Source organism: Myotis brandtii, unplaced genomic scaffold (assembly GCF_000412655.1).
Source record: "Myotis brandtii unplaced genomic scaffold, ASM41265v1 scaffold277, whole genome shotgun sequence".
Lineage (NCBI taxonomy): Eukaryota > Metazoa > Chordata > Mammalia > Chiroptera > Vespertilionidae > Myotis > Myotis brandtii.
The window spans coordinates 1,038,897-1,062,050 of record NW_005360548.1 but is presented as its reverse complement, the minus strand read 5'-3'; the positions used below and the strand labels follow the sequence as shown (position 1 = coordinate 1,062,050).

General features: G+C 57.4%; 3 protein-coding genes across 6 annotated transcripts in view; 1 reads left to right on the top strand and 2 right to left on the bottom strand.

The window, feature by feature from the left end:
* Positions 1 to 4,171, top strand: part of PLD3 (phospholipase D family, member 3) — an 18,428-nt gene extending 14,257 nt beyond the window's left edge. For all 4 annotated transcript variants that reach the window (XM_014541725.1, XM_005868802.2, XM_005868799.2 and 1 more), the window contains 5 exons: positions 288 to 488; positions 2,107 to 2,246; positions 2,847 to 3,012; positions 3,499 to 3,598; positions 3,679 to 4,171. In XM_014541725.1, the coding sequence (XP_014397211.1) occupies positions 288 to 488; positions 2,107 to 2,246; positions 2,847 to 3,012; positions 3,499 to 3,598; positions 3,679 to 3,866 (795 nt within the window). In that variant the 3' untranslated portion in view covers positions 3,867 to 4,171. The remainder of the gene's footprint in view (positions 1 to 287; positions 489 to 2,106; positions 2,247 to 2,846; positions 3,013 to 3,498; positions 3,599 to 3,678) is intronic.
* On the bottom strand, positions 3,957 to 11,494 carry HIPK4 (homeodomain interacting protein kinase 4). Its single transcript, XM_005868803.2, has 4 exons — positions 10,703 to 11,494; positions 8,485 to 8,841; positions 5,929 to 6,762; positions 3,957 to 5,416 (listed from the first exon to the last, which is right to left on the bottom strand). Exons 1-4 carry the CDS (start codon positions 11,165 to 11,167, stop codon positions 5,237 to 5,239), a joined length of 1,836 nt encoding a protein of 611 aa, XP_005868865.1. The 5' UTR covers positions 11,168 to 11,494; the 3' UTR covers positions 3,957 to 5,236.
* Positions 11,495 to 13,933: 2,439 nt separating this feature from the next.
* PRX (periaxin) lies at positions 13,934 to 21,150 on the bottom strand. Its single transcript, XM_014541697.1, is given in 6 exon segments — positions 13,934 to 16,621; positions 16,700 to 16,735; positions 16,737 to 17,888; positions 18,531 to 18,731; positions 21,003 to 21,021; positions 21,125 to 21,150. Coding segments are annotated over 6 exon segments (3,948 nt in total). The 3' UTR covers positions 13,934 to 14,107.
* Between the last annotated feature and the right edge of the window lie 2,004 nt (positions 21,151 to 23,154).

Sequence of the window (23,154 nt, the reverse complement as noted above, 5' to 3'; positions counted from 1 at the left end):
GACCTATGAACCAGGATGTCACGGTTCAATTCCTGGTCAGGGCATGTGTCTGGGTTGTGGGCTTAATCCCTAGTGTGGGTGTGCAGGAGGCAGCCAATCAATGATTCTCTCTCATCATTGGTGTTTCTGTCTCTCCCTCCCTCTCCCTTCCCCTCTGAAATCAATAAAAAAATATATATATGTTTTAAAAAAAAAGAAGGGAGAGGGGATTTTGAAGGGCATGGGAAGGAATGGGGCTGCTGTGGACATGAGGCCACTACCCCAGGCCCAGCACTTCCCTCCCACAGGTCAAGGAGCTGGGCGTGGTCATGTACAACTGCAGTTGTCTAGCCCAAGACCTGACCAAGATCTTCGAGGCCTACTGGTACCTGGGCCAGGAGGGCAGCTCCATCCCGTCAACCTGGCCCCAGTCCTATGACACCCTCTACAATCAAAAGACACCAATGGAGATCTGCCTCAACGGGACCCCTGCTCTGGCCTACCTGGCGGTGAGTCTGAAGGAAGAGTGGCCTGTCACACCCTGGCCACATGCCCTCACACGGCCTCCATCCAGCCCTGCCCAGGGGTTGGTGGGGAGGGGGTCCGGACCACTAGCCCTCACTCCTGCTCACTCTACTTAGGGGCCTGGGCTGTATCCCAACCTCACTAGGCCTCAGTTTTATCTAGAAAATGTTTACAACCTCTTAGAGCTTACATGGACCCAGCTATACCTCCCCATTAGCCCTAAATCCAGCTGAAAATTCAGTTCCTCAGTCACACTAGCCACATTCCAAGTGCTCAGTGGCCACATGCAGCAAGCAGCCACCTCAGGACAGTGCAGGTACAGAAACATTTCCATCGCTGCAGAAGTTCTGTGGACAGCGCCGGCTGTCTCTGTGGCAGATACTGAGCACTCTAGACAAGGCACTGCTGTTGTGGAGTTTGTTTTGTTAATTCTCATACAAGGATATTTTTCCATTGATTTTTTTTAGAGAGAGTAGAAGGGAGAGGGAGAGACAAAGAGAGAGAAACATCGATGTGAGAGAGACACACCGATTGGTTGCCTCCTGCACACTAGGGATTGAGCTTGCAACCGAGGTACGTGTCCTTGAGCAGAATCAAACCTGGGACCCTTCAGTGCATGAGATGATCTCCAACCAACTGAGCCACACTGTCCAGGGCAAGGCACTGCTCTTTTTAGCTATTGGTATTTTCACTAGTTGGGGTGGCCAACCTCGTCCCCGTCAGTACCCCCAAACAAGTCACCTGGCCAAACCCAGTCATTGTGGGGGGCCATACACGGTGTATGGATGCTGGGGTCCTGTACTCCAGTGGTCTCCCACAGGGGATTGAGGGTTCCCCCTCTCAGAACCTGAGTTTGCTCACCTGTCCTGAGGCTGGAGAGAGCTGGGTAAAGGGCCTGGTGTGGCACGGGCACATGAGGGGTGCCCTCAGGGGGGCCTGTGAGTGAGTCAGGGATGAAAGCAATAAGAGCAGAGGTCCTCACACCTGAGCGTGCATCAGAACCAGCGGGAGTGCCCTAGCGGTTTGGCTCAGTGGGTAGAGCATCGGCCTGTGGACTGAAGGGTCCCAGGTTCAATTCCGGTCAAGGCACATGCCTGGGTTGCGGGCTCAATCCCCAGAAGGGGGCGTGCAGGAGGAAGCTCATCATTGATGTTTCTATCTCTCTCTCCCTCTCCCTTCCTCTCTGAAACCAATTTAAAGAGAGAGACCACCACAGGGAATGCTGTATCACCAGATTCCTGGGCTCCACCTCAGCACCCTCATTCAGGATGCCATGTGTAGTGAGGCCCACAAACTTGCAATTCTAACAAGTTCCCAGTTGATGCTGTTAGTGCTGGATCGGGGACCTTTTGTCTTGAACCACTGGGTTAGAGCATAAACTCTGGAACCAGACAGCCTGGTTCAAATCCTGGCTCAGGTTATCAGCTGTGTGACTCAGGCAAGTCACTTACCCTCTCTGCGGCTCGGCTTCCTCACCTGTGAAATGGACGTCATAAGCATCCTTCCCCTTCATGGAGGCTGCAGATTCAGCTGCCTGTACACGGGTCCATTGTGATGGCACCCCTGGCATGGCACACGTCTTACCTGTCCCCTCGCCCCCAGAGTGCGCCCCCACCCCTGTGTCCGAGTGGCCGCACCCCAGACTTGAAGGCTCTGCTCAACGTGGTGGACAATGCCCGGAGTTTCATCTATATCGCAGTCATGAACTACCTGCCCACCATGGAGTTCTCCCACCCGCGCAGGTACTGCTGGGTGGGTGGACAGGGAGCCACTGGAGTGGGAGAGGGAGTGAAGGGGCCCAGAAAGCAGGCAGTGGAGCCGAGGCAAGGGGACAGATGGAGGTGAAGCGATGGGGAGAGGCAGAGAAGACAGAGGTAACAGGGAGAGGGGCCTCGGTGCTCCAGACAAGGGCAGAGGGGTCAGAGAAAAGGATGAGAATATTGGGGTTAGGGGGGTGAGATGGGGACTGGAGGCCAGAGGCAGGGGGTGCAGGATTTCTGGAGTGGGAAGCAGGGAGCATGGGCTGGAGACAGATGAGGGCTTGGGGAATGGGGGCTGAGTTTTCAGGGTTGGGGCAGCAGGGTTGGGGGGCTCAGAGAAAGTAGTAGGAGCAGCAGACAAGATGATGGAAAGGCTGGGTTGGGGGGGCAGGAAGGGGAGCCAGAATCAGGGAGTAAAGGATGTGGTATTTAAGGAGGCAGGAACAGGACCGGGAGTCAGAGATGAGTGGTCTTAGGGTTTGGGGGCTCTCAGAAGCTGAGGCAGGGCCCAGGCCTCGCTCCATAAAGCCAGGAGTGAGGCTTGTGGATAACGCCACCCTGTACCCTGCCCCCCGCCCCAAGGTTCTGGCCTGCCATCGATGACGGGCTGCGGCGGGCTGCCTACGAGCGGGGCATCAAGGTGCGCCTGCTGGTCAGCTGCTGGGGTCACTCTGAGCCGTCCATGCGAGCCTTCCTGCTCTCCCTGGCCGCCCTGCGTGACAACCACACCCACTCCGACATCCAGGTGGTAAGCGCCGCCACAGACCACTCCTTAGCCCCTGTGCTGGGCAGTCCTGGGCACAAAGTACTGTGGAGCTCACCTAGCAGACAGCCCAGAGTGAACCGCGCGGTGATGGGGAGACCGTGCGTGAGACCCAGGTTTGGGGGGGCAGGGTGGAGGGTGAGGGTGGGATGGGAGTGCCCAGAGGAAACACCTGCCCCAGCCTGAGGGGACAGAAGGCTGTCTGGAAAATGGGACATCTGAGGTGCGGCCTCCGGGGCCGTTCTAGAGGAGCCCCTCTGGGAGTCACTCTAGAGGGAACGGTGGCAAATGAAGTCATTGGGCCTCCCAGCCAGCGTTGCCTGAAAGCCACCCCTCCAGACCCTGCTCTGGCCCTGTGGTTTTCACGGATTCCCCAATCCTACAGACCTGTCCCCATTCCCCACCCCACACCCGGGGGCGTCTCTAACCCACTGCACCTCCCACTGCTTTCCATTCTCCCCTCTCCCCCAGAAACTCTTTGTGGTCCCTGCGGACAAGGCGCAGGCCCGGATCCCGTATGCCCGAGTGAACCACAACAAGTACATGGTGACCGAGCGTGCCGCCTACATCGGTGAGTGTCCGAGCACCGCCAGGGGCTAGGAGGGGGTCCAGGCACTGCCACAGGCCCTGACTCTGCCCCCTGCCCTGTAGGAACCTCCAACTGGTCTGGCAGTTACTTCACAGAGACGGCGGGCACCTCGCTGCTGGTGACACAGAACGGCGAGGGCGGCCTGCGGAGCCAGCTGGAGGCTGTTTTCCTGAGGGACTGGGACTCCCCTTACAGCCACGACCTCGACGCCTCAGCCGACAGCGTGGGCAATGCCTGTCGCCTGCTCTGAGACCTGTCCCAGCAGACAGGCTGAGGCCTTCAAGGCCCCCACACACCCAGATGCCCTGGGTCGTGGTCCCTGTCCCCGTAGCCCTGCTTCTGTCTGTCCCGTTGTGGCTCCACAGACCCCTTGCTCTCCCACCTCTACCTTCACCCCCGACGGCCTGACGCTGTGGCCCCAGATCCCAGCTGAGCTGGGGGAGGGATCAGCCCCAGAAGAAGTGGGGATGCATGCTGGGCCAGTCCCCCGGCCTCCCCCCGTTCCCAGGGCAAAGAGGGCCCAGGTTCTAATAAGAAGTAAACAACTTGTCTGTACAGTCTCTGCCTGACTGAGTGGTGTGAGGCAGGGTGTCGTTGGGATCGGGGACAGCCAGCATGGGCCTCTGGTGGGGACATGAGCATGTACACTGAGCTCTTAGCATGTGCTGGAATGTGCCTAGCACATAGCATGTGATTGACATGTGCTGATCTTCAGGGAGTGGCCTGCCATTGCTGAGCATACAGCATGTGGCCCACTAGTTTAGCATGTGCTGAGCTCTCAGCGTGTAACCACATAGGCTGGCATGTGTAACTGGCATGGGCTGGCATGTGCTGAGCATGCAGTGTATGACGGCATGCTTGGTGTATGCTGAGCGTCCTGTAGCCAGCACGGGTTAGTGTGTGCCACACACTTGGCGTGCTCCCAGCAGATGAACCATCGCCATAGCCCAAGGATGGACTTGAATGTCTGAACACTGGCGCATGCACCAAGTGTGAATTTGCACCAGCCAAGAGCATGGCCAGCCTGTAGTGACAAGGACAGGTAAACACACAATGAGACCTTGGCATCTGGCAAGCTTGGATGTGCACCTGCCGGACACAGTGTTCTGAGGGTGGTTCTCGTGTGCTTGTGTGCCAGGCACTGTGCATATTTAGGGATTGGGTCAGTGTGCCAAGCACAGCCTGTTCCAGTGTCCTGGGAGCCCAGCCTCCAGCCTGAGCCAATGGCCAACTGGGTGCAGCATCAGAGCAGGCCTGGGCACCAGCCTGAACCCCCCCCACCCCCACCACCACCACCACCACCAGCAGCACGAGGACAGGCATGAGGCAGGGCTGTGAACAGTTCTTTATTGAAATAGGCAGAGACAGCAGGGCCAAGAACGTGCTCAGGGCCAACAGGGTGCAGCCACCTCTCTGTGCCCCTCTGATCAAGGTGGTCACAGGCCAGACACCAAGGCCCTCCTGTGTTTGGGGGTATGTGCAGGCATGCACTGTGGGTGGGGGAATGGGAATTTCTGGATAACTTTCTGTAAGAATGTGTGGGTTCAGGGGATGGCTCTGAGGAAGGGATGCCAGCCCAGCTAGCTCAGCCACCAGTGATGGGTAGAGGTGGGGTCACCATCAATGCTGCCCGCCGACATGCTGCAGAAAGCTGGTGGCCCGGGGTGGACCATGTGGGTGGGCATGGCGGGGTGGGAGCCCCTGAGCCCGTGGGCCCCTGATGCCCTCCAGGGCCCAGTCTGGCTCACTAAGCCATTCTCCAGGACAGGTGCTGGGGTCGAAGAGCTCAGGGCTCGGCCTCTGTTGGGTAGAAGAGAGGGCATCAGCCAAGAAGCCACCATCCTGCCCCTCATGGACGCCCTCCTGTCCCACCTGACCCCTTGTCACTTCCTGAAGACGATTCTATACCGTTGCAACCCTGATACATCCTGGGGCTTCGATAGTGTGTGCTGAGACCAGTGTGTCCTGAGGGTGTTAGTGTCTGCTGGGGCTTTGTCACATCTTCCGAGGGTGGGTGAGCATGTGCGGGGCCTTCGTCACTTCCTCCAGGTGGATGACTGTGCCCTGAGTTTTTACACAGCCTGACGGCATGTTAGTATGAGCAGAGCCTCGCCCATCCTAGCTGTGTCCTGAGTGTGGGTTAGCGTGTGGAGCCTGGTAATGTTCCGAGGTTGGGCTAGTGTGTGTTGGACTCTGAACCAGCTGTTGGCAACACATGTGTGGGGAGCCAAGGCCAGGTTCACCCCCCCCCAAAAGCTCTGTGGGCACCCCTGACCCCAACCACCTGCACCCTTCCTGCCCACCTGACTCACCTCAGCATCCATAGTCATGTCCTTGACGTCTGGCCCGTCCCCGTCCCGCTTCGGGATGGTGGGCGGCTTTGCGGAGGCTCCGCGGTGCTCTCCCTCTGCCCAGCCGCTGCCCCGGCAGGGCCCCTCCTCCTCGGGCGAGGCCTGGCTCAACCGGATGAGGTTGCTGAAGTTGGAGTCGGACTTGGAGCCTGTGGGCGGCTTGCGGGCCTTGTGGCGGCCAACTAGCCGGCTGCCGTAGAAGGCCAGGATGGGCTCGGGGCCCGAGTCGGGCACCCGGAGGCCAGCCACAGCTGCCTTGAGTGGGGCCAGCGCACTGGGGGTCTCGCCCCACAGCCCATGGCCCGCCTCCTGCAGGCTCAGGTCATCCAGCTGGTCAATGGCCCTTTGCATGCCCGGTGCCTTCTCCTCACGGAAGAAGGGCCCACTGCCCGCCACGCTGCCGAGACCCACGGCCTCCTCCTCCTCAGCCAGGCGGTAGTAGGGGGGCCCCTCCTCCGAAGCAGCCACCACAGGCGTGGGGGGCTTGCCCTCCACCTGCAGCGAGAGGCGGCAGCTGCGCAGCGACAGCTGGTAGTAGCGGGTGGTCTCGTGGGCGCTGCGCAGCTGCTGCATGGACACGAAGGGGTGGCGCAGGGCGGCACTGGGGCTGATGCGTTCGTGCGACTCCCAGGTCAGCATGCGCTTAATCAGCTCCACCATGCTCTTGAGGTCAGCGTGCTCGGCCAGCGCCTCCCGATCCTGGAAGGTTAGCCGCCCAGCTGCCCCGCTGCCATTCACCGTCTCAATCTGGTCCAGTGACTTGAGCATGTACTTGCGGCGCTCCAGTGGGCGTACCTGGTGGGACACAGTAGGCAGGTGGGACACAGCGGGCAGGTGGGACACAGTGGGCAGGTGGGACACAGCAGGCAGGTGGGACACAGCGGGCAGGTGGGACACAGTGGGCAGGTGGGACACAGCAGGCAGGGGTTGACACCACACCGAGGCCTTGGGCCCCAGTCACTCCTGTAACTTCCAGCAGGCCCTGCAGTCTGGCCCAGAGCTCTCCTGTTGCTATGAAGTGCACACATCTGAATCCTGATTCCAGTTCTGCCTGTGATCTGACTTGAAGCCCTCTTACTGCTGGGAGGGCCAAACCTGGTCCCTCTAGTCCAGTGGTTCTCAACCTTCTGGCCCTTTAAATACAGTTCCCCATGTTGTGACCCAACCATAAAATTATTTTCGTTGCTACTTCATAACTGTAATGTTGCTACTGTTATGAATCGTAATGTAAATATCTGATATTCAGGATGGTCTTAGGCGACCCCTGTGAAAGGGTCATTCGACCGCCAAAGGGGTCGCGACCCACAGGTTGAGAACCGCTGTGTCTAGTCGAATCTAGAGCCCTGTTCCTGCTGGAAGTGCACTTGCCTATGTGTTTTGGTCCTCCTGACATCTAACCCAGAGTTATTACTCACTCAAGTTTCACACCTCACCCCAGACCCCCAGTCCTCACCGGAGCTGTGGGCCCAGCCCCTACCAGCGAGCAGCTAGCAGAGCAACTGCCCTAAGCCTCTAGTCCTCCTTGGAATCAAACCCAGGTCCCTTTTGCTGCTACAGCTCCCACACTCCATCCCAGGCCTCCGGGCCTCCCAGTGGTTGAACCTCCTTGCCACACTAGTTTGGCAACCCCCAGGCAAGAAGCCCTTAGAGGAGCTGCCACATCTTTCAGTCTCATCTTTGGTCTCACCCAGACCTCTCTTGTGACAGGTCCTGCAGCTGACCCAAACTTCCAGTCCTCTGCTGTCTCACCCAGACTCTGCACAGGTGTGTGACTGTAGCCACAGGGGTGGCAGACAGGCTGCCTTCAACGTCCAGTCCCACCTGGGCCTCATTTAGATCCCTCACACTGCACGCGTTTGCCTGACCCCAGATCCGCAGCTGGCAGAGGGGCTACCCTACCCTTTCTGTCACACTGTGGTATAACCCAGACCCCTCTTGCTGCAGCAGCCCCCAGAGTGACCCTCAAACTTCCAGTCCCACCGTTGGTCTCATCCAGATCTCTCTTGTGACAATCCTCACAGCTGAGCCAAGCTCCCAGACCTCCCTGAGGCTAACCTAGGAGGTAAATGCTCTTCTCGTCTCATTTTCTAGATGAGGAAACTGAGGCACAGAGAGGTCAAAGACACTTGTCCAAAGTCACACACCTTGGAAGACGGAGCACAGAGCTCAGATTCAGACCCTTACTAAATACAGGCACTTTCTAAAGTGCTTTATATGTGTTAACTCTTTTTTTAAAGTATATTTTTATTGATTTCAGAGAGGAAGGGAGAAGGAGAGAGAGATTGGAACATCAATGATGAGAGAGAATCATTGATCAGCTGCCTCCTGCATGGCCCCTACTGGGGACCGAGCTCAAAACCTGGGTATGTGCCCTGACAGCCCTAACCGGGAATCGAACCGTGACTTCCTGGTTCATAGGTCGGTGCTCAACCACTGAGCCATGCTGGCTGGGCTAGATTTTTTTTCTTTATGCAGCAGCCCCCACACTGCTTGCCTTCATTGCACCTGCCCCCCTACCTTGGTCTCAGCCAGATAGTCAGCCGAAGACTTGAGCTGCCAGGGGTTGGTGGCATCAGGGTGGAGGTTGCGCTTGAAGAAGTGGTGGGCCTTGCGGGCGGCGTGCAGCAGGTGGGGCTTGGGCAGGCCCTGGGTCTCACAGATGTAGCGCACCTGGTCATACTCGTTGTTGCCAGGGTAGAGCGGCCAGCCCAGGTGCAGCTCGGCCATGACACAACCCAATGACCACACGTCCACTTTCTCACAAAAGGGCAGCCCCAGCAGAATCTCGGGGGCCCTATAGAAGCGCGACTGGATGTATGGCTCCTTCACGTAGCGCACCTCGCTGAAAATGCTGGCTGAGCCAAAGTCGATCACCTGTGTAGAAAGGGAGCCCAGTGGGCAAGGCATGGGGTGGGGACAACAGATCTGGGCCTCAGCTGGCGTCTCTCCCAGTGTCTGTCTGCTTCTGCCATTTGTGTGTCGCTGTCTGTTAGTTAGTCTTACCGCTTATGTCGCTGCCTGCCTCCTGCAGCCTTTGTCGCTGCTTTGTGTGTTGGTACCTCTGTTTCTGTTTCTCTCCACTAGAATGGATGCCTGTGAGCATTAAACCCCTCTCGTGCTCTCTCACCCCACACCTTGTCCATCAGCGAATCTTGTTGGTTCCACCTTCTGAACAGATCAAGAATCTGCTCACTGTGCATCGAAGCCACAGCCCCGCCTGGTCCTGCCTCCATCATTTCCTGCCTAGACAGCTCTCCCTGCTCCCGCCTCTGCCCCCCAGTGTGTTCCTCACATGTGCTCTGAGAGATCCTGTGAACACCTGAGTCGGGTCACATACCTCCCGGCTCAGCATCCTCTTGTGGCTTTACTACATCCTGTGATAAAAGCCAAAGTTCTCACCACAGGCCCGAAGGCTCCTACAATCTGCCCGTCCCATCTCTGCCCTCAGCTCCTCCCACCTTCCCCCTCACTAACCTGCTCCAGCCCCAGGAGCCTCTCACTGTTCCTGAATAAGCCGGATATATTCCCAGCTCAGGCCTTTGCAGGGCTGTTTCTTCTGCCTGGAATGCTCTCTCCTTGGATGTCCACGTCGCTCACCCTCACTTCCTCAGGTCTTTACTCCAGTCACCTTCTCAGGGAGGCCTCCCCGCACCATCCTATCAAACACCAGTACCCTCCCCCTCCTAGTCCCCTTCCTGGCCCTCTGCTTTTCTCCATAGCTCTTAACACCATTTCACAAACTATATATTTTATATTTTATTGAGTTCATTGTTTTTCTAACCAACTAGGATTTGAGTCTCATGAGGGCATGATTTTGTCTGTTCACTGCTGAGTCCCTAGATGCCTTGAACAGTGACTGGCACAGAGCAGGAGCTTAGAATGAATGAATGAATGAATGAATGAATGAATTTTTTTTAATCTATCATTGTCTTTCTGTCTCATTTGTATCTCTTGTTCTTTCTTTGCCGCTTCATGGCTTGTCTGTGTCTCTCCCCTCTCAGTGTCTCTCTCCATGCGTCTCTAAGTCACCCACTAGAAAGACACCTCCCAGCAGCCCAGGTCCTCCTCATTATCAAGCACTGTTACACCCACACAGATCTGACATTCATGTAGCACTGACTCCACAGCAGCGCTGTGCTGGGGGTGCCAAGGGCACAGTGGTGACCAAAATTGCCTTGGCCCTGCTCTCACGGCAATCCTAGCTCCTATCATCAGGGGACAATAACAAACCCAGAAACAGACACAAGGGCAGGGGTGGGATGGGGGAGCCCAGGAGCTCTGACAGGGTCGGGGTGGGATGGGGGAGCCCAGGAGCTCTGACAGGGTCGGGGTGGGATGGGCGAGCCCAGGAGCTTGCACCAGCACAGGGTCAGGCCCAGAGCAGGCATTCAGAAAGTGTTTGTTGACAGGCAAACTCACTGTGACGAGGTATGGCACTGCCATCCTCCAGTTGCTCAGGCCAACAGGCTTTTGTGCCCCCTCAAGTCCTCTCTGACACTTCATATAAGACCCATCAGCAAACCCTGTTGTCTCCATTTCCAAAATCTATTCAGACCCACCCGTGCCCCTCCTCCCACTACCCCCCACAAGTCTAGTCCCGCCCAGCCATGTCTCCCACCTGGACTGGGGCAGTCACCCCTCACTGTCTTCCTGCTCCTCACAACCAGAGCGTCCAGGGCTGGGGAAGGCTGGGAGGAGACAACAGGAGATGCTGCCACCCAGGGCAGCCCCTCACCTTGACCCTGAAGGGGCAGCGGGTCTGGTCCACCAGCATGATGTTCTCAGGCTTGAGATCGGCGTGGATGATGGCCAGTTCCTTGAGCCGGGCCAGGGCTCTGAGCACCTGCAGGGTGACCGTGCGGATGTGCCGGGCAGGAAGCGGCGCAAAGTTGTTCTCCTTCTGAAATTCAAAAAGGTTTTGCTCCAGCAGCTCAAAAACCAGGTAGAACTTGAGGGCGTCGTGGAAGAACTCAAGGAAGCGGATGACGTGGGCCTCCTCGGGGTCCAGGCCCCTCATGCAGCGCAGCAGCTTCAGCTCGTTCTTGATGATGCGGTTGCGGTAGGCATCATTCTTGAGGATCTTGATGGCCACCATCTCGCCCGTGCTTCGCCGCCAGCCCTTGGCCACCTCCCCGAAGGTGCCCTTGCCCAGCACCTCGATGATGTCGTAACAGTCAGTCTCTGACTGGATGGTGGCCATGGTGCCCCGGCCGCCAGACACCACCCTGCCACCACCTCTGCCCCACCTCTGTCTTGAAGGCCTCCTGGCCCTCCTCTGCCGCTGTCCCCGAGGTACCCCCAGTGGGGGAAAGAGAACGTCACTCGTGCCTACTACCCCTGTGAGGTTTGCCCTCGCCTCCCGGGCACCTCACAGCCCCCTGGGCCACACGGGGAATATGCCAAGAGTTGCACCCCTCCCCCAAAGCCCTCCTGGCTTGGGACGAGGGGCCCCAGGCCCCCCCAAATGGGTTCCAGCGTTGCTAAGTGGCTCCAGTTCTGTTGTTGGAGACCTGAGCCCCTCGCTGGAATGGGGGGTGGGGTGGCAGGTCAAACCCCCTCCCCCACCCAGTGGCGGAATCTTGAAGAGGCTGGACAAGTAAAGGATCCATTGAGAGGGGGGTCTGATGGTGGACCTCAGGTGGAAGCAAGGAACATTCCCAAACAGGTGAGAAAAGGCAGGTTTTCCTAGCGAAAGGGGTGTGTGTGTGTGTGTGTGTGTGTGTTTTCAGAAAATACCTGCCCCAGCCTGTGGCTGACATGGGGGAAGGTGTGGCCAAGGTGGATTCAGGTTGAGTGCCAAGCTAAGGAGTTTTTGGACATTGTTCTGAAGGCACTGGGGAGACACAGAAGGGCTTTTGAGTGTGAGAAAGCTACTTGTGTGAAGAAAGCTGAATCAGAAGGGGCGAGAGTGGAGGCCCTGAGCCTGGAGCAGGCCCAGGCGGGAGAGGTTGGGGAGACAGGCAAGAGGCTTGTGGATGAGACATTCAGGAGGCCAGGAGGCCAGGCTAAGGGACTGACAAGTTGGGGTGGGTGGGGGGAGGTGTCCCAGAAATGGGGACATGGACAGAAACACTTTGGAGGAGAGGATGCTAAGACCCGGTTAGGGAATTTAATATTGAGTGCTTTAGAAGCCTTATCCTTACAACACACGTTTTATTTTTTGTTTGTTTGTGTGTTTTGATTGATTTCAGAGAGGAAGGGAGGGGGAGAGAGAGACAGAAACATCAATGATGAGAATCATCCATTGGCTGCCGCCTGCACGTCCCCCACTGGGGATCGAGCCCAAAACCCAGGCATGTACCCTGACCAGAAATTGGTTCATGGGTCAGTGCTCAACTACTGAGCCACGCTGGCTGGGCACACCATACATTTTAATAGCTCCATTTAATTGAAAAAAAAGTTGGGTGCCAGAGACAGGCTTTGACCTTGAGAAGTATGGCTCTAGAGCAGCCGTGGGCAAACTACCGCCCGCGGGCCGGATCCGGCCCGTTTGAAATGAATAAAACTAAAAAAAAAAAAGACCATACCCTTTTATGTAATGATGTTTACTTTGAATTTATATTAGTTCACACAAACACTCCATCCATGCTTTTGTGCCAGCCCTCCGGTCCAGTTTAAGAACCCATTGTGGCCCTCGAGTCCAAAAGTTTGCCCACCCCTGCTCTAGAGCCAAGCTCTGAACCACCACCCCACACACCCTCCAAGTGCTCAGGAGATGTCCAGGGGAGGCATGTGGAGGCCAGTGGATCCCCTCATGCACCCAGGAAAGAATTTGGGAGCTGTCACCCAGAGGTGAGGAGCAGAAGCCTCCGGAAGGGTGACAGGCCTAGGATGGGTGTGGGAGTGGATGAGCCCAAAGGGCACAAGGAAAGAGAGGAGTGGAGAAGAGAGGGGAGTGTTCAGGAAGGAGGAAGGGGCCTGAGAAGTCAGGACAAGGGAGACAGAGGAAGCCCTTGTGTGATCACAGAGAAGTCACTTCAGACACTGGACGGGGTAGCCATTGTGGGAGGAAAACCCCACATGCTACAGAGCTGAGCTGGTCAAGGGGTGTGTGTGCCATGAGGGCAGATAACCCCTGCATGTTTGGTGGAGACAAAGAGAAAGCATGAGACAGGGTAGTGACCTGAGGGGGGCAGGCTTGAAGGGAGAAGGTACTGGAGTAAGTGGGGGTCTGTGACAACTCAAGGGCATGGCCCTTCATCCTCTGGGATGGGAATAGAGTGGAGGGGTGGGTATGGGGGCATCAGGGGAGATTTGAAATGGGAAAGCAGGTCTTCCTAGTAGTCTGGGGCATGGCAGAGAGATGGGGGGAGGCGGGTGTCTGTAGGCCCTGGCAGGAGCTTAGGGGCATAAATCCAGAGTGAGGTTGGGTCCCTGGGAGCCGAGATTGAGCCCCCAGGACTTAGTCCTACGAGGCAACCACATGTCTTGAGTGGAGGCTCTGAACCCAGGAGCTTGGAGAGGCCAGGAGAGGCCTTCCTGGGTGGGGCCGGGTGGACCAGGCTGTCAAACCAGCCAGACAGAAAAGGCACAGCCAGGATGCAGAGGCGCTCTTGTTGGTGGAGAAGTGGCCAGCAGAGGGCAGGTGGGTAGCAATCAGTCTGCTCTCTTAGGGCCCCTGGGGCTGTCCTGGCTGGGGGGGGGGGGGGGGGGGGGGGGGTGTCCCCAGGGCAGGCGGAGTCCCCAGAAGAGGGGTCCTGCTGCTATGTTCTGCTGGGGAACTTCCCAGAGTTCTGCTCAGGGGCCCCTGGGATTTCTGAAGGGCTAGGACGGCCCCCCCCTCCCACTTCGCCCATCCCAAGGCCTCCCTGACTCTCCTCAGACCAGAGGTGGCCTGTGTCTGCCTACACAGGCTCCTTCAGGCCAGGATCATGTCCCCCCTCCTTCCTTCTCTGGGATTCTTTTCTCTGCACCCTCCCTTACCCCCCACACCCTCCCAATACACAGAGAAGACCAGACACAAGGCTACCTCTGGATTATTTATTCACATGGCTTGGCAAGATACAGGCACTCTTGCCAATGAGCCAGGCAGGAGGCCTCCGCGGCTCCTGGCCCTCTGAGGGTTAGTGCTGGTTAACTCACACACAAAAGGGGTGGGGGAGGGGAAGACAGGAGGGAAGTCTCCCTCTGTCCTGGGGCTTCAGATGACAGCAGTCTGAGTCCCCTCCATCCTGGTAGGGCCTGGAGCCCCTGTCTCCGAAAACCCCACGCTGGGCAGTCGGACCCGGAACCCACCCTCTTCGCGGTCCCTGCTCCCACTCCGGGCCTTGGGGCTTAGGGACACCCTGGGGAACCGGAACTTGGGGGACTTCTCCCCACCAGGGGACTTGGAGGCTGCCTCGCCCTCCTGCCCCCGAGAGGCCTTGGAAGAAGTAGCCAGGCCCACTCGAGGCAAGCGAACTCGTAGGCGGCCACGGCGACCAGAAGCCCCTTCCCTGCTGCCCTCCTCCTCCTCCTCCTCGTCCTCCTCAGGGCTGGGGGAGCTTTCCCCAGCAACAGCCTCGCTCTGGCTGAAGCCCACACGGGGCAGCCTGAGCTTCGGGCTCTTGGCCTTCTCGCCCTCCTCAACCCCCTCCTTGGCCCGCACCAGGCCAAACCGGGGCAGCCGAACCTTGAGCTTGTGTCCAGCGTCTCCCTCACCCTCTACCACCTGGTACTCAGCATGGCTGCCCATGGCAGGAGGCGAGAGCTCCAGGTTGGGCAGTGAAAGGTGGAAAGATCGTTCGGCCCCTGGGGGCTGGTCTCCAGGTCCCCCGACCCCAGCCCCAGCTCTGGCCCCCAATGTGGGCATCTTCAGCCTCAGCCCACCCTCATCTGTGGCTGCCTCCCCCACCTGCACTTCTCGGCTCAGCCCCACATCCAGCTCAAGCTGGGGCACGGTCACAGTGGGCATCTTGAAGACGCCCTCTCCCACCAACAGCTCACCACCCTCCCCCTTGGCTTCAGGCAGAGACAAGGTCACCTGAGGCACCTGGACCCTGTAGCCTGCTGTGCCCTCTGCTGAAGGGGCTGCACTCTCAGCCGGCTGCCCCGAGGTGGCACCCAGGCCAGCCTCACCAAATCTGGTCAGCTCCACCTGAGGCAGCGAGATGCCCAGGGGCATCCTTCGCACCCCCTCCTGGCCCTCAGTGCCTGCCTGCCTGGTTGTGGACACCTGCAGGCCCGATAGCCGTGCTCCGCTGACGGCCACCGCCCCCTCTGCCCCCACTTCCTCCTGGGCCCCCAGCGTGACCAGTTCCACCTCAGGGATCTTAAGCTGCCCGACCATCAATTCTGCCTTTTCTCCCGGGCTAACACGCCCACCTTGGATTTCCACCTCCTTCCCCCGAGCCAGCCCAAAGGAGGGCATCTTCAGTTTGGGCATCTTCACCCTCCCATCCCAACCCCAGCCCTTGCCCTCCAACTCGGACACCCCTGTCACTAGTTCTCCAGCCTCAGTGTCCCGGACTCTGACCCCAAACTTGGGCAGGGTGAACCTGGGACCCTTGAGCTTGAAATCGGCCCCTGCCGCCTCCACTTTGCCTGTGGGCAGATGGGCATCCAGGCTGAGCTGCGGAATGGACAGATCGAGAGCGGGTAGCAGGCCTGCCTCCCCGACCCCTTTCACTTCAACCTCGGTCCCCACCCGAGCCTTGGGAAGTGAGATGGCGAACTTGGATGTCTTCAGCTTGGTGGCTCGCCCAGCCCCCTCAGCCTCTGCCTTGGTCACCTTTGGCCCCGAGAGTCCAAACTTGGACAGGGAGAACTTGGAGGTGGGTTTGACTTTCATCTCCATCACCTCTACCCTCCCTTCCTCGACTTCCAGGGTGGGCAGCTGTGGAGTGACGATCTCAACAGAGGGCATCCGGAAGGCCACTTCCCCAACCCCTGCTGCCACCTTGCCCTCTGCCCATTCCACCTTGCCCTCTGCCTGTGCTACCTTGCCTTCTGCTCGCTCCACCTTGCCCGCTTCAGCCACTGGAACCTGCCCCTCCAAGCTGAGTGCTCTTGGCAGGTCTAGCTCCACGGAGGGCAGTGTGAGAGAGGGGACACCCACACGAGCCTCGCCGTCCACCTCTGGCTGTAGACAGGGAAGTGTCACCAGCTTCCCTGAGACCTCAGCCCCTGCCTCGCCTGACTTGCTTCGTGACGGGGACCCTGCCCTCCCGAATTTGGGCATGGTCATCTTGGGCATCTTGAAGCCAAATTCCACCCCCTCTACCTTCTCTGCCTTGGCAGCTTTTAGCTGCACTTCTGGAGCCTTGGGCAGCTTCATCTCAGGTGCCTTCAGAAGCTGCACATCTGGGACCTTTGGCACTTGCATTTCTGGCAGCCGGATCTCTGACACCTTTGGCAGCTGCACCTCTGGCAGTCGCACCTCGGGCACCGCCATCTCGGGCACCTTTGGGAGCTTCATCTCTGAGACTTTTGGCAGCTGCCCCTCTGGGAGTCGCACCTCGGGCACCGCCATCTCGGGCGCCTTTGGGAGCTTCATCTCTGAGACTTTCGGAAGTGCCACCTCTGGGAGTCGAACCTCGGGCACTGCCATCTCGGGCACCTTTGGGAGCTTCATCTCAGACACTTTGGGAAGTGCCACCTCTGGGAGCTGCATCTCGGGCACCACCATCTCGGGCGCCTTTGGGAGCTTCATCTCAGACACTTTGGGCAGCTGCACCTCTGGGAGCTGCATCTCGGGCACTGCCATCTCGGGTGCCTTTGGGAGCTTCATCTCTGAGACTTTTGGCAGCTGCACCTCTGGGAGTCGCACCTCGGGCACCGCCATCTCGGGGCGGCTTTGGGAGCTTCATCTCAGACACTTTGGGCAGCTGCACCTCTGGGAGCGGCATCTCGGGCACCACCATCTCGGGCGCCTTTGGGAGCTTCATCTCAGACACTTTCGGAAGTGCCACCTCTGGGAGCTGCACTTCTGGAAGGGCTGCCTCTGGCACTTTTGGGAGCTTGACCTCAGGGGCCTTGGGGAGCTTCACGGCAGGCCCCTTGACCTCAGGTGCCGAGACCCCAATGCCAAAGGAGGGCATCTTGATGGTGGGCAGCTTCAGCTTGCTCTCAGCAACGGCTTCGGGGGCAGCGGGCCGGGCCTCCAAGAGAGAAAGCCCGAAGGTGGGCATTCGAAGTCTGGGCCCCTTCACCCTGACCTCAGGGCTGCCCTTGGCCACCTTGACCTCAGCTACTTCCTTTGCTCGGGCCCCAAAGCGGGGGAAACTGAAGCCGGGCATCTTGAGGGCCACCTCAGGCACCTCTTCTTGGGACTCCATCTCCGCACCCGGCAAAGCCAAGTCCACCCCCACAGCAGGAACTGCTACGTCCAGGGTGGGCACCGTCAGTGCTGCCGTAGCCCCTTCCCGGGCCTCCAGACAAGGCAGCGTGGGCAGACTGGGTAGCGAGGGCAAGGTGGGCAGCTCCACTTGGGGAACCTGAATCCCTACAGCCACAGGCTCCACAGCAGGTGCAGCGGGGGCTCCAAGCCCCAAGGTTGGCAGGTGTAGGGCAAAGCCAGTGGCTGCTTCTACTGCGGGGGCCTCCTTCCCCAGTCCCTTCGGGGCTGGGACCTGGGGGACACCCACCTCTGTGCTCGGCAACCCAGGCCCAACCAGCTCCAGCTGGGGTGCTGTGAAACGGGCCCCTGCTGCCACCTCAGCCTCCGCTTTGGCTTTTCTGGGGGGAGGAGCAGCGGCAGCCAGCCGAGCTACCTGGGCCTCTTCGGCCACTTCCCGGACACGCAGCTGCGGCAGCTGGAGGCGCCGGCGGGTGGGAGCAGCTGGGACAGGACCCTTGACAGCCTCGGCTTTGAGGCCCCGACGCAGACGGGAGAACTTGGGGAAGGAGAATTCGACGTCAACGGGGGCCAGATCTGCAGGGGCCCCCAGGGCCCCAGGCACCACCATCTTCTTCTTCTTCACAGGGGACAGACTCTGGATGTTCTGGGGAGAGAGGAGAGAGGCGGGAGGCAGTGGGACAGTGAGGCCTAAGGTGGACAGGGGGAGCCCCACCTGGTATTGTACCAGGCTGGGGATGTGATGGAGTCAGCATTTTCTCCCCAAAACACCATCCCCACTTCCTGCCTGTCATTTCATCATACTGCCCTTGAAGGCGAAGATATTCATTTAGAATCTTACAGTGAGTCAACAGGAATGTAGAAACTGGGACCCAAGACTTCTAGGTCCTCAATCAGGATTTTCCTCAATACCCTCATTCTAGAGATGGGGAAACTGAGGCCTACGGAAGAAAAGAAACTTGTCCAGGGTCACTCAGCAGTAAGTGAGGAGCAGTCAGGCTGAAACCTGGAATCCTGATTTGGAATCCCCTGGTCCAGGACTCCTCGCAAGCCTGGAGCTGAGAGTGAGGACACCTCTCCAAAGTGGGTGAGGGCCCTGGTCTGGGTGGGTCCCCCACCCAGGGAGGAGTTTAGGGTCACAGAACTGGAGGCAAAGGGTGGGATTAGCGTTGGGTTAGTGACAAGACAGAGGGCCAGGCTGGCCCGCGGTGTAAGGGAGTAGGGTTCATGGCGCAGAGACGAGATCGCCGGGACAGTTCAGCGCTGGGGCCGGGCTAAGGACGCGTACCAGCTTGGCCACCTTGGCCCGTGGGCCCTTGATCTCGTAGCCAGACATGGTCCCAGGCCGCAGCGCCAGGTCCCCGGTGGGCACAGTGCGCTTCAAGCAGAAGGAGACCTTGTAAGGCTCGGCACATTGCAGCAGGCGTAGTGCGTCCTCGTACTTGAAGTTCTCAAAGAACACGCGGGCGCTCAGCAGCTGGTCCCCTGCAGGTGAGGTGAGCAGGGGTGGGCATCTCTCAGTTCCACCCACGCCTGGTTCCTCCCCTTCCCTGGAACCCGTGCGCGGCGAGGCCCCGCCCAAAAATTTGGCTCCCACCTATCCCAAGCGCAAGACTGAACAGCAAAGCAGCTCCTCCCTGTTTGAAGTGGGGGGAGGGGGGGGTGCGGACGGGACACTTAAGAAGGAAGCCCCCATCCCATGGCCTTAGCTCCGCCTTTCCACTGGGCAAATCCACACCCATTCAGACCACGCCTGTCGCCTTCCCATTCCCCTCCCCTATCCTCACATTTCAGACCTTTTCTTAAACAGTTAAACTTTACAGTTACAATATTCCCTTCATCTTTTGCCAGGTTTAAAAATGTGTACAGAGCCAGGCAGGCATGGCTCAGTGGTTGAGTGTCGACCTATGAACCAGGAGGTCACAGTTTGATTCCTAGTCAGGGCATATGCCTGGGTTGCAGGCTGATCCCCAGTGTGGGGTGTGCAGGAAGCAGCCGATCAATGATTCTCTCTCATCATTCTACTTCTTTCTCCCTCTCCCTTCCTCTCTGAAATCAATCTATATATATATATATATATATATATATATATATATATATATATATATATATATAACCCTAATATGCAAATAGACTGAAGGGCCGAACAACCAAACAAGCAGTCACTATGACATGCGCTGACCACCAGGGGGTGCACGTGGAACATGGCGGGTGCCAGCAGCAGGCGGCAGTGCAGAACATGGCAGGCGTCGGCCGTGGTGGGATGGTGGAGCAGGTGAGCGGGGTCACCAGACCAAGTCAGGGCGCCGGTCACTATCATCGGGGCGAGCCTCTGTTGGTTACTGAAAATTCTTTGCTTCCCCAAGCCGCGGTCCCGCCCGGCACTCGCACTTACTGCCGTTGCCTGGTGCCGGCCCCGATAGCTCGGCGCTGTCAGCTGGTGTGAGCAGCAGCTGCCAGCCCCAATCACCCCTCAAGGCTTCTCCACCTCCCCCTGCTCCTGAGGGGCAATCGGGACCGGCAGCCGCCTCTTGCACCCACTGCTGGCGACAGCCCTGCTTGCACCCACTGCTGGCGCCGGCCCCAATTGCTCCGTGCCATCAGCAGGTGCGAGCGGGGTCGGTACCGTCAGCACATGGGAGCGGCAGTGGCGGGAGCAGGGCTGCTGGCAGACAGGGGACCGGGGGCCTCAGCGGGAGAGGTCAGGTGGGGGCGCAGAGGATGGGCCAAGACCCACACCTGTGCTCACCACAGTCTCATGGCCCACAGTTCCTTTCAAGGTACACAAACTCATGCACTGGGCCCCTAGTTTTTGTAATAATACTGATTGGTGACTTGACTTTTTCATTTTAATTATCTCACAAAGACCACCAGGGGGCAGACGCTCAATGCAGGAGCTGCCCCCTGGTGGTCAGTGCACTCCCACAGGGGGAGCTCTGCTCAGCCAGAAGCCGGGCTCATGGCAGCACTAAGGAGCCCAGCAGGAAGGTGGTAAGGAGCAAGGGGTCTGGACTGCAAGAGCCCCGGACTGTGAGAGGGCCTAAACTGGCAGGCGGACATCCCCCAAGGGGTCCCAGACTGCGAGAGGGCGCAGGCCAGGCTGAGGGACCTCTCCAGTGCATGATTTTCGTGCACCGGGCCTCTAGTAAAAATATATTTAGGAAAAAAAATGTGTAGAGCTGTGAAGAGTGGGGAGATGGGATTGTCAGGGAACTGTTCTGGGGAAAGGGCTGGGCATTGGAGTCCACAGATGCCTCTCTTCCATGTCCCAATTTGGGGGACATCTGTCTACAGAGTTCAGGGCCCAGAGCCCTAGCATTTACAGGGCACGACTGTCCTGAGAGGAACCACATCAGGCAGGAGAAGGGGAGGGAAAAGAATGAAGTTTCCATGCCCGGCCAGTGGACCCAGTGGTTAAAGGTTGACCTATGAACTAGGAGGTTTGAATCCTGGTCAGGGCACATGTCTGGGTTTCGGGCTCAATCCCCAGGTAGGGGGTATGCAGGAGGCAGCCGATTCATGATTCTCTCTCATCATTGATGTTTCTATCTCTCTCTCCCTCTATCTTCCTCTCTGAAGTCAATAAAAAAATATATATTTTTTAAAAGAATGAAGTTTCCATGGGTGGAGGTGGGAAAGGGGACAGTCAAGAGGCAAAGTTCCGGGGAGCCAAGACCAGGAATTTTGGAACTGGATGTCAGTGGAAGTCAGCACCTCACCCCCTGCTCAAGTAAAACTCCTCCTGACATGGTTCTTTTCCCTGCAGGCTCAGGTTCCCTCTAGTCAGTCACCTTACACATGGCCTTTCAAATTCTGCCTGCTAGTGTCTGCCCAAGTCCTACCCCCCACTGTCCCCTCCATCTGCCCCTCAGCACAGCTGACATCACGCTCTCCCCAGCCTGTGCCATGAAGCCTTCTCCCCTGCTCTCCTCCCCTCCACCTGCCACCACTGCTTTCCCTCAGAACTGGCAGAGGGGGCAGGTCAAAGGGAATGGGCAACTGAGGGGAGAAGCTGTTCAGACTCTGACGTTGCTTCCTTTACTGAAAGAACAGAATCAGAAGGCAACTTCCAGAAGCTTTCACCCTATTCGTCACCCCCCGCCCCCCTCCTGTGGTGACTTACTCCACTCTCCACCTGTTCTGAGGAATGAACTGTCCCACTCCTGGCTCCAGTCAATTCCTCCAGCAACTCTCCCCTCCCCATCATTGTTTTGTCCCCCTCTTCTACATAATTCCTATCAGCATATAACATGCCAGTGTTTCTTACATATGAAAAGTTGTCTTGACATCACTCCACCTGGAGCTCCTGCCCACTTATCTCTTCATCTTAATGGCAAAATGCACTGGGCTGTCTCTGCATTATTTCCACTTCTCCAATCACACTTGTGATACCCCATCCCAGAGCCCTGAACTGTTCCTCAGGGTCCCAGGCAGTGACCTCCGAGTAGCCAAGTCCAATGGTCAAGTTCCAGCTTCCTAGGATGATTCCTCCCCATCCTCTTGACCTCTTAAAGACACACTAACACAGAGTTCAGGCCTTAGACCCCTTTATCCACATGCTCTACTCACCCCTTTGGGAAGCTCATCCAGATTTAGGAGTTTAAAGGTCATAAATATGCTGACAACTCCCAAGTGTCTCTCTCCAGCCCAGCACTCTCCCCTCCCTCCTAGACTTATATATCCAACTGCCCTTCCACATCTCCCCCTGGGTGTTCAAGAGACATTTCTCATTTAACAAATCCAAACTGTTCTGGTCTTCCTCCAAATAAGCCCCAACCCAGTATTCCCCATGTATGAGACTACCATCTTCCTTGACCCCTCCCTTTCCATCACACCCCCTATCCAGCGTGAAGGCTCCTCCTCCAAAATAAATCCAGAATCCAAACCCTTCTCTTCACCTCCAATAATATCACTTTGGCCCCACGCATCACCATCTCTTTCCTGGATAATCACAGTAGCCTTTTTGTTGGCCTCCCTACTCCTCACCCTGCTCCCCTACCGTCTCCTGCTAATATACTAGTTCAACACAGTCAATTCTCCACTCACAACCCTCCCAGATTAAAATCAAAAGTCTCACCATGGCCCATAAAGTCCTCTAAAAACATCCCTCCCTCTCACCTCTCTGGCCTCATCTCTTCATTCCTTCTTCACTGACTATTTTGTCCACACTGGCTTCCTTTTTCTCCCTCCAACAAGCCAGGCACTTTCCCAGCTTGGGGTGTCTGCACTGGAATGCTCTTCCAGATGGCCCCACAGCTTACCTCCTTACCTCCTTCGGGTCTTTCTTCCCTTCCTGACTCACCCTATTTAAAAATTCAGCTTCTTCCCTGGCATCTGTGGCACATATTGCCTTCTAACTTACTATTTACTTTACTTTTGTGTTTTTTTTTTTTGCTTAAATATGTCTCTCTCCACTAGAACGTAAGCACCCTATCTGTTTTGTTCACTTCAGTAACCCAAGCACCTAGAATACTATATGGAAATAAAAGGCCCTTAACTAATAGTTGTTGCATGAATAAACCACATCCGTCTCATCCATGTTACCTAAGACATCCCTTACTAAGCTACCCGCTCCACCCCTCCACGTTAACTCCACCTCCAGCCCAAACAACAAAAACAATAACTAGCACTTACATAGTGCTTACTATGTGCCACTTAGCTATGTGCTAAGTGTTTTCAAATGCTGACTCATTTAATCTCCATAATAACCCTATGAGGCAAGAACTGGAATTATTCCCAATTTAGAGATGAGAAAACCGAGGCACAAAAAGATCAAAAACCAATAAACAGCAGCTCTGAGACAATGAATCTCCACAGCCCACTAAGAGCAGCTGAAGAGTCAAAACACAAAGCCCCGCCCCACGACCTTAACCCCGCCTCTTGGTAGCCCGTCGCGCGCGGGCCCCAGGGCA

Excerpts from the sequence above, each read along its gene's own strand:
- HIPK4 (XM_005868803.2), bottom strand. The coding sequence starts at position 11,167 with ATGGCCACCATCCAGTCAGAGACTGACTGTTACGACATCATCGAGGTG. Across the intron at positions 6,763-8,484 it reads ACTATCTGGCTGAGACCAAG|GTACGCCCACTGGAGCGCCG; the intron begins GTAGGGGGGCAG and ends GTGTCCCACCAG. Across the intron at positions 5,417-5,928 it reads ACATGACTATGGATGCTGAG|AGGCCGAGCCCTGAGCTCTT; the intron begins GTGAGTCAGGTG and ends TCTACCCAACAG.